This window comes from Acanthaster planci, linkage group LG09, assembly GCF_054643075.1.
Source record: "Acanthaster planci isolate LZ-2023a linkage group LG09, COTS_SCS, whole genome shotgun sequence".
Lineage (NCBI taxonomy): Eukaryota > Metazoa > Echinodermata > Asteroidea > Valvatida > Acanthasteridae > Acanthaster > Acanthaster planci.
In genome coordinates this window covers 20,412,667-20,422,819 of record NC_141785.1, presented here as the reverse complement: position 1 = coordinate 20,422,819, position 10,153 = coordinate 20,412,667, and the positions used below count along the sequence as shown (strand labels likewise).

Here is a 10,153-nt window from a genome sequence, read left to right as displayed (position 1 = left end):
TTTAGTAAGCAATATCTGTGGCTCTCTGCAAATAGGCCAAATTATTTCATGGTCCCCAAAAAGAATTCAGAAAAGGGAAGATACTTGGCCATCCGTTGTGAGGATATCCCGGTATACATGTACTTACATAGAAAGGGTTCCCTCCTAAGGGCCCTTGGATGACGACAAAGATGGGATACTGGAAGAGGGTGAAGCAGGCAGAGATGAGCGACTGAAGACCAATCAGACTGCCTGTCTGAGAGGCAGGATACCTGAGCGCAGAGAGATAAAAATATTATTTCGTGAACCTCGAAACCTGTTTTATGTGATCACAATTCAAAACGGAATTCATGGCATGATTTTTATGGCATTTGTTCAAAATCAGTTTGCCTCTTCTAGGTCAAGACTAACTAACATCACTTCACAAAAACATTAATTTCAAAGTCTGAAAAATGAATAAAATCAAGGCCATGCCAAAACGAAACATTCGACCTTCTCTCTAAATGCAGTTCAAAATAAATTCATCTTGTTGATAATATTTGTTGCTTTTCAGATGTGTGTACTTACACGATTGCATACAACCCACAGCATGCAGAGTGAATGAAGCCCCTGATAACTGTATGAAGGATAAAGCTTACAATCTGTGGACAGTGAACAAAACACAAGAAAAGCAAAGCTAAGTTACACCGAATGCATACCGCTGTGCCAACTAAATTACAGCTTTCTATTACACAATTTTTGACAGGATTTTTACGGATTCAAACAGAAAAAAAAAACCTTTTGGTAGCTTTGTAAAATTGCTTAAATAATTTTATGAAGCATGAAACACACTTCATATGAAATGCTGTAAATATAAAAATACGTATAGAGAGATATACTTTTGGAGCAGGAATTTTTGTTTGGAATAGAGTTTTGAGACAAGGAAAAGCTTCCTGATGAAGCATACCTGTACTTGAAGACTTGGAATGAGGACAGTGACGCCAAACATCATGAGCAATGTGTTGGTGATTCCAAAGGCGTAAGCTCCGTTCAGCAGCTTACGAATCTTCAGACTCATGGGAGGCTTCTCTCCGTCTGTCATGTCTGACCCGGCACTGTCAGTACTCGAAAGCCGTGATTTCGTAGTGGTAGTCGAACCCCGGCTGGGTAGCTTACCCTGCCCCAGGTCAAAACTCTTGGAGCGGGAGAAGTTGCCAAAGATGCTGGGCTTGCCGAAGTCTGGCAGACTGGTTTTGCGTCCATTTGACTTCACAATGTCATTGGTCTCATCAATGAATACGCTATCATCACCAGCCTTGATGGTGATAGACATTGAGCGCTTCGCACTGCTCTTACGACGTTGTTTGCCTTTGAGGATGTCAAGGGTTTCCTTGATCTTATAGTCCATAACCGTGCCAATCAATGGAGATGTTACCAGGCACATCAACTGGAGGATGCCGAAGACGTAAAGGTAGCTGTCGACTATCAGATAAAGAATGTATAAACAGTATAAATTTACGATATATATACAAAACAAATTGTTTATGTAATACATAGTAAATATTTCTAAACAATTTGGTGTTTCATGATCTTCCTGAATTGCTGGCTTTGGAATAACCTCCCATAAAAAATGGGCAAAAAAAGTAATAATTTCTGCTTATCAATCACATTTTTGATTAAAATCAGCATCAATTTATCCACATCTTGCTGCTTACTTCTTCAGTTCCTTAGGTGGCATAACACAGTCTCTGTTAAGTCAAAACATGAGGTCAAAACTTTTTTTGGAAAAGTTTTTCTGTTTTCAGATGAATTCCTGTGGAAAGAAATTTAAGTTTTTATTACATACCTGTATCAGACTCGAAGTTTGTGATTTCGTTCAGCATGGACTGCAGCGATCCAATGAAGAACAGCAATCGCAGCTGCGTGATGCACATGACAATTAGAGACAGGAGGTAGAGTGGAGTGAAAACATTGCCAATCAGAGACATGTCCTTGCTTGACTTCTTGGCTTTCTTCTGGAGATTCTCCAGGTCCAACTTGAGCACCAGGTTGTGCCTGCATGGGGAAAGATGAAGGGGTAAAGAGATGTGGGCATTGCAATGGCTCGTCCGAAGCTGGGAGAGTAACCGCGTCTGCAAGAATTGGCCAAAATATCAAGACACCTTGTTAGCATGCGGTCCCCAGAAACTCCACCTGTTGACACAGAGCCAAGTTCATAGGCAATTGGTTCTTTTGAATATATCAAAGTGTGAACATCTATAGTTGAACTTTAGTCAAGTGTAATCATGGCAGCTCATTGTCCTAGCTCCTGCTAAATATATAACCAGCACCATCCAACCCAGTGGGTCACTTAAAAACGAGCTTACTCATTTAGTTTGCTCTCTATCATATTTAGTCAAAATTTGTGGACAAATTGTTTCTTGATTAAAGTTGAATACAGTCACGGAACTGTCACTTAAATATTAAATGAAAATTTCATGCCTCAAAATTTCACGATGCAGACAAGTCATTCAATACATCTGTTCTGGGAAAATAATTAATAGCAGACTCACTCAGAGGAAAATATCTTGCTCTCTCTTCTTCCTTCCAGCTTGAGTGGGATTTCGGCAGGCGGTTTATCATCATTAACGCTTAGTCTGCGTCCCACTGAGGACACAAGTGAGTAGAACTGCTTGCCTGTGACTTTGTGATCAGTCCTCAATATGTGCCAGTGTATTCTGTGGGGAGAAAAACATGCAAATTCATGAAACAGAAGTGAGTTTTATAATTCTTCCCTGTTGGAAAAATGACCAGAAGACCCCTTGTTACCGAGAAGGTTGAATTAGACTTGTAAGAGTTCCTCACAGTAGCCACTCATTGTTAAGTTTCATTTTACTTATCCATCTCAATCAAAGAACACAAAAATTTACAAGCCAAGTGACACTCTTGTCCTCAGTGAAGTTGATTCTTAGTTGTTGTGAATGATTCAAACTACCATATTCAAAAAAAAATCACAAAATATCAACCCAAACTCACCCAAATTTGGCTTCCTCTGGGTCAGGCACGGCCTCTTCAGGAACGTTAATGATGCAATTGATGATGACAAACAAGGTTGCTATGGCAACACCAGTGAAAATGTATTGCCTTGGAATACCGAAATCATAAAACATCTGAAAACAAAGGAAATAAAATCCATTTACATTTCAGATTCTTTGAAAGTCAGTTTACATTTTTGGTTCAAATTTGTCACTTGAGATTGCTTGAGTAAAATAATGTCCTTTACCTTCAAAATAAGAAAGAGGATTGCAGCTGATGCATAGGAGCCTATGCTGAAACTCACGATGGTGGAACGTTTGGAAGGGAACAAGTTGGCCACCTTCAAGGAAATGTAAAAAATAATAAAAAGTCTTTAATTGTGTACAGATATAATTTCTGATAGGTAAAGTGCAGACAAGGCACTTTAAACATGTGTAAGTTTGTAATATTTGGTCAACTTTTCTGATTTTTACCTGGAAAGATGTGAATGTCGTCATGATGCCACCAACACCATTCAGAGCAACGGCAGGGAACAGAAACCAGGATGTCTCGACAGTAGCCCAGCCAAACAACAGACATGAGACAATAAACATTGACCTGTGAAGTCAAAAGACATACAAGAAACATGACATCATGACATAAAAAACTTCTATTCCTCAAATTATTTGCACAACCTAATACATGATGCCACAAAATCAGAAATAGAATTAACAACTTTATTTCTAGAATCATAAGTGGAAGAGGCTTGTCTTAGAAGCTGACTTGAGTGTATTCTCCTGATATACTAGATTTCAAAAAGTTGAAACTTTTGGGAAAATTTCCAGTGAATTTCTTCAGCTGTGCACAATCTGGTCTTTAAGTAATTTCCTTCCATACAGCGACCTCCCAAGTGTTTGCAAAAGTTAACCCATCTCTCAGTTTAACAAGTAGCATCAACCTTTCTTTTGATGATTCTTTCCCCGACCTTGTCAGTGACAAATGAAACATTTTTATTGAGAATGACAATCACGGATAAATTCATTCAACATTTTGAGCCAAACAAAGGCTGCATCCAAGTTTGTTGTCTAGAGCTACATCTAGGTCTTTACTTCGTTGGAAATATTCAGAGAGGTGTAGACAATAGACCTAGCCATAGCTCTGGAAGCCCGTTTTGGACACGGCCAGAGTCCTCAGTTAATTACAGAAATGATCACTCAGATTGTTACAAAAAGAAGCCAAAAATAGCTACAGCTCTTGTATCAGGCAGACAAACACTGGACAATTCAACAGTGCACACCAGAGGTCATTTCGATTTTGAGAACTTTAAGTTGATAAAATAAGTCCCTGCAAAGAGCATCCGTCATGGATGAACCCTCTTATCTGTTGCATAATTTCATTTCCTATCTTAAGGGGCAAATTAAGTATTCAGGTAAATATTTGCAAAGACTTCACTGTCAAAATCTCACTGAGCATTTTCTTTAAGCCTTTAACTTCGACTGACATTTGCAAATTTGAAAAGAACATTTCAAAGTTTTTCCCAGGCACCAAATCCACACCTAGATATGTTCTCTCTGTTACGCAAGCAACCAAACTGATGAGAGAATTGAGCAGGCATTTGTAACATTTTTCTTTGTGATCAACTTCTTATCACTTCTTATCCACTTTTGTGCATGCATGATTAACCTCTCGCTTGAAGTAAATTTTCTCTTTGACATTATAAGTTAATTTTTGAACAGAACTCATCAAATTGTGGTCTTCCTCGTGAATATGGGCACAGTGGTCCCTTTGAATTATTTTCCAAACCGACCACCAGAAAAGAAATGAAGAAATAAATTATTAACCTATTCATCAGGCATTCATTTGGTAATGAACATAAAATTGGTTCAAAGAGGATGAGCTTCAGTAATGGTAGTTAAGTGACGGAACAGAGAAGGTGGCTCCCTACTATTGACGTCAGGAAGAACAAAGGCGGGCATTACCAGGAAAGCTTTGTATTCGACTCGGTAAAATGGCTGCGAGTGAATTCAATGACTCTATAAGCTGATTAAGGGCATTGGGAGTCCAGATTTTATTATACACGTCCGTGAGGTGAGAGTAGAAAATAAGTCAATGTTTCTGCTTACGCTCCCAGGATTCGAAGCTTTCTGGAGCCAAACTTGTCCATAGCAAGACCAATAGGGAACGTCAGCCCGCTGAGCAGAAAGGAACCCACAGTAAATGCCAAGTTGAGTTTTTCGTCCTGGCGATCACAGCGAGGATACCCGTTGATGAAAGTAACGTTGCTGGTGGAGTTGTCATTCTCAAAAGCATCCTCTGGACACAAAAACACCAAAGAAATTAACTTTAAAAGTCATTTATGTAATTTGCAGTTGCTTCTACAACACTTTTCCTGTATTAACAATACATTACCAGCTTAGAAATATATGCTACAAAATGGCATGGTAACGGCGACTGTTTTTAAACCAAAAATAAACAGGGACACAACTTACAGTTCTTTTTCGATTATCTTTGCAACCTAAATTAAAGAGCATCCAAAATTGAAGCTTTATCAACATTCCAAAGCCTAATCAAGATACTTAAGTTATATACAAAGTACTCCAAAGAGACGACAGTGATCACAAGGAAGAAAATGTTGACAGTTTATGGACATTTTTTAATGCATTTTAGTAAGCATTTTCAGGGAAAAATTGCTCAATTGATTTTTCCACCTTATTTTAACAAAGCATTTGAACTTCAAATATGGTTGAATTTTAAAATTACTTGTCCAAGAAAGTTGTTAAAATCATCAGAAGGCAGAAAATGAAATTATTTCATTAGAAATATATGAGGACTCAAATTTAATGACCTTATCACTCATTGTTTACTCTTACAATTTATTGTTTCTCTAAATCAAAAATAATTGGAAACCATCAAACAGGATCATGGTATAAAGAGGGAGTTCTTGTATTCAAAAAGAGGAAATGATCCTTCACGAGATCCTTTTTCTCATTATATGTACAATGTACAGTACATGTACTGTACATGTATATATTTATGAGTTGGCTTATCCAGGGTAGTTATTATCACACCACCGTATCATGCATGTATATGTATGCTCGTGCAGGTTCCACCGCCCCGCTCAGCGCTAACTATCCCGCTATTGGCTACTGCTTTGAGCTTCCGTTGCTATGTGGATTGATAAGCCTTCTGTGATTGGTCAGAACAGGGTAGAACATTGCTATGCAGATATCAGGGCATGGTTAATTATTGAAAGATGGGGTCCTTGTTTATCCTGCGTCCTTGCTTATGAAGATGGCATCAGTGTGCGTGGAATGACCCCCAGATGGACGGTCTATGACGTGCCCAAGGTCGGAGAGCGCCAGGGTTAATAACTGACCCTGTAAATTCTCTCCAAGCCAGGAAGTATTTGTTTTGACCTAAAAAATATGGACAAAATATACCAGCAACATTTCTAAAACACTTATTCTTGGCACCTCAGTTTCCGGGTTAAAAATTACCCCTCTAAGAAAATTGTAAGTTATAATCCAGCTGTGTATTGAATATTTACATCTTTACAAACTAATTTACATCTCTTATATTCTTTACCGTTGAAAAATTGTTCAGGGTAACCCATATCAAAGTATGCCAATAAATATATATTTGTGTTATTTTTTAATGTTTGTTGCAGTTTTTTTATACGTTTTATGGCACATCAAGTCACCCAACGATGAGCACCTTACTTGACGCGCTGCATAAGTACAATTGCACCTGTAGCTATTTAGTAATGCCCCCTACGGAAAATGGTACAGTCCACGGCTGATTGTATGCAAATAGGATATTGCCCGTATACAGCATGGATATATGTGGCCTGTTGTGGATGTCACTTGTCAATTGACACCACTAGGCCTACAGTTGTTGACTGACAATATTGACGTTTCTTTATCCACAAGGAAAAAATAAAACGCACCCTTAGCTTTAACCATGCATTGACTCTAAAAATATTCGTTATTCTAAAAATGATCACTTATTACACAGAGCAAAGATGTAAACTTATCATTACAAACGGGCGGTGCGAACACACTGTGAATGGCCTCTTAAATTCCATGGAAATAGTGACTCTTCCTTTAATGTCACTGAATTATTGTACCTGCCTTCAACTTTCAAGTGGTATAAACAGTTCTACCTGACGTCGCATTCAAATGTACGAACGTAACGGTACCCTGCTTCCCCAACAAGCTCAGAACTCAATGTCTTGAAAATGGCACCAGCCTTGCTGGTGGGCTAACAACAAAAGCTACCACTGACGAGCTGGAAAGTACCTTACAACCATGGGGGTAGGGAAGAGATTGAAACCGAGCATGTCTCCGGTGATTATGTAACATATAACCCCTAGATGCAAATCACAACACCAGTGATGTTCCTTGCTCTCTCTCTCTCTCTCTAAATCTGTTGTTGATAAACATGCTCAACCTTGAACACCATGCCGCCACTGGTAGCCAAGAATTTTACTAGTAGTGGGGGCACCAGCATCTGTGTTTTTTTAGGGGGGGATTTATGTTAGCCTTGTTCATTATCCATTCTACACAACCACCGTAGTTTGGCTTCATACGTATGGTTGCATACATATCTCCCTGAGGGCACCGGGAATTTGCGAGGGGAGCACGTGCCCCCCCTCCCCATGGCTACACAATTACATACCGCCCCTTCACGTTCATGACAGCACTGTGTACTTCATTACAGTCGAACAATTGAGCTACTAAAGTTCTAACGAACAAAATGCCTAAAGGACTTTTACACCAATCTTCAACAGCCTTCTGCAAAAAGGTTATCACCTACCGTGCCATCAGCACCAAAGCTTCTGGCACGCACAAATGCGAGAAATCACATCTGCGTGTACATTCTTAAATCCCAGAGTAAGTCATTTAACACCCCCAAAAAATCCGGATGCATTCAATTGTAAACGCACGAACGTAACATTCGCAAGTTTTCACAGCCGCCATTCGTGAAGGTAAGACATACGTCAGTTCATCACAGCTTAACTCCTCGATTCTTAGTTAGGATTACATTGACAAAAAAGAAACAAACTTACCTGTACAAACATTGCTGTAGAATCCCTCAGACAGTAGAACGGGAAGCAATGAACTCCATCCCAGCAGTACGGCAGAGAAGAAGAGGTTTTCAAATATCATCGTTCCAACCAACCAATACCGCCTCTTCTTGGCTGTCTCTAGCGTTGGTGCCATTTTTGAATTGTTTTCTCCTTTTCTTTAGATGATATCTCTCTTACTTCAACAACGCAGACCCTGAAAAAATGGATAGCTTAAGTGAGATTTTCCCTATTTTCTTCAAAACATAAACACTTTTTCTGTGTGGCCGCAGACAAAAATATCATACATATATCAATCCCAAACGTATTCATACCCATTCTAAATTTGGGTAACATCGAATTTACTGCCAAAAGGCTACAGAACTGACAACCAAAGGCTTCGATCTTTGTCCAGGTAAGCTTTTGCAGAGGACCTAGTTTTGTGTGCCTGGGCTGAGCCTCAGTCCACTTGAAATGTTTTAACAAAATAGCGAAGTGCGACATTTTTCAATGAGTATGGATAATTTTGGGCTCAACTGAAAAGGCCTACCATAATACACGAACAAAGCTTCACACCGGCCTTTAATAAAATATCAGTTCAACTCTCTGGTCCAGCTTTTCCCTGGCAAAAGTAGCAGCGATGTAAGCATAAATCATTCTGCATCACCGACAGTCAGTGCAACACCGAAGCAGTGAGTGATTTTGGGCATTACACGTGTTTATAGGAATGTCACACGCAGAAGAGCTATGAAAAGTTCAACTTCAACGGCTAGATTATGCTCCCGCGCAACCATGCATTGGGTCCCGAGGATTGCATCATGCCGTCACAATGTATGCGTGTATGATAGTACAAAAGCGCCCATTCACTTATTTTGAACATAGTTAGTACAGGAAGGAACAGTTTTGGCCGCACACTATTTATGTTAAGGGAATACTTAATCACGGATGGCTTCTATGTTTAAGTTACGAGACAAAAGATTTTTCTTTCAAAGACTCTTGCAAAATTTACATGGAATTTCGAAAGGTAATTTCATCACTTGCTGACAACTGATGTCAAAAGGGTGCTTTCAGTGAAAATAATTTTTAAGCCTCAAATAAACATTTCATAAACATGAAATCGTCTAACTTAAGTTCCTCTTGGTTTCTGAACTGTTTCAAAAAGTTAGCAAATGTTATTTTGATGGAATTGCATAAATTGTTCTAGTTTATTTCGAATTAAATCTTAACAAATTAAGAGAACTGCACAAACATGACAAAGGAAGCTAATAGGCCTAGTTGTATTATTACTCCATCCTAATCTATGGTTGGAAAGCGACGCTGCTCATCGTATGAATGATAGATCTAGGAAGGGCTTAGCAACATTAAGACAACTAATTTAAGGTTTTAATACCAGTCATGGATGGCATAATGTCAAATTTATTATCAAGTTAAGGGAATTAAAATCATTACCACCGAACTCCGAATGAGAACAAAGCAATGCTTTGATCCACCTAAATCAAAGTTGCGGCACTTTCTTTCAGAGATTATATCTTGCAATTTTATTGTCCATGGATCCCTGTTGCATGGTTCGAGGCTGGGAGAACATCCGATCATCCAAGAGGAAATTCATTATGATAATGAGCCTTATCGATCACAGGCGTCGAAGAAAAGGATCAGCTGATCGGGCCGGATCGGAAGCCTCTTCGTCCGCTCAAACCAAACTTGTAGCCTTTCAGTTTGTCCAGGCCGATGGAAAAGAATTTGCAAAGAGAATTTAGAAAAAACCTTTCGATTTAAAAAAAAAGGCACATCATTGACGTCTATCGCTATGCTGATGGACGATGCAGATGGCGTTGGCCAATGATCGGGGATATTACGCAAGAAAAGGCGAAGTCTCCATCCTATTGTAAAATCGCTCGTAAAGACAACGGTGTACATGTACACTGAAATGCAAAAAATCTCAAGATGGGAATTTCCTCTCTTACCTGATCACGCTGTAATATTTTCCGCAGAAGCAGCTGGGCTTAAGGGTTTGCTCAACCACTGCAGTAGCTCCGACAAAAATTTGTGCTGTCGCCTAACCAACTCCCAATATTGAAGGCACCTCATTTGACAAGCAGCAATCCCTTTTATTCGCAGTGGTCGGTCGGTACGTGC

General features: G+C 39.3%; 1 protein-coding gene across 1 annotated transcript in view; it reads right to left on the bottom strand.

Annotated features, from left to right (window-relative positions):
- Positions 1-10,153, bottom strand: part of slc43a2 (solute carrier family 43 member 2) — a 12,810-nt gene extending 2,657 nt beyond the window's left edge. Inside the window, exons 1-11 of the mRNA XM_022246473.2 lie at positions 9,982-10,153; positions 8,021-8,234; positions 5,076-5,265; positions 3,447-3,570; positions 3,221-3,313; positions 2,974-3,107; positions 2,511-2,675; positions 1,805-2,013; positions 926-1,440; positions 547-620; positions 128-251 (exon numbers count right to left, since the gene is read on the bottom strand). Of these exons, the coding sequence (XP_022102165.2) occupies positions 128-251; positions 547-620; positions 926-1,440; positions 1,805-2,013; positions 2,511-2,675; positions 2,974-3,107; positions 3,221-3,313; positions 3,447-3,570; positions 5,076-5,265; positions 8,021-8,174 (1,782 nt within the window). The 5' untranslated portion in view covers positions 8,175-8,234; positions 9,982-10,153. The remainder of the gene's footprint in view (positions 1-127; positions 252-546; positions 621-925; positions 1,441-1,804; positions 2,014-2,510; positions 2,676-2,973; positions 3,108-3,220; positions 3,314-3,446; positions 3,571-5,075; positions 5,266-8,020; positions 8,235-9,981) is intronic.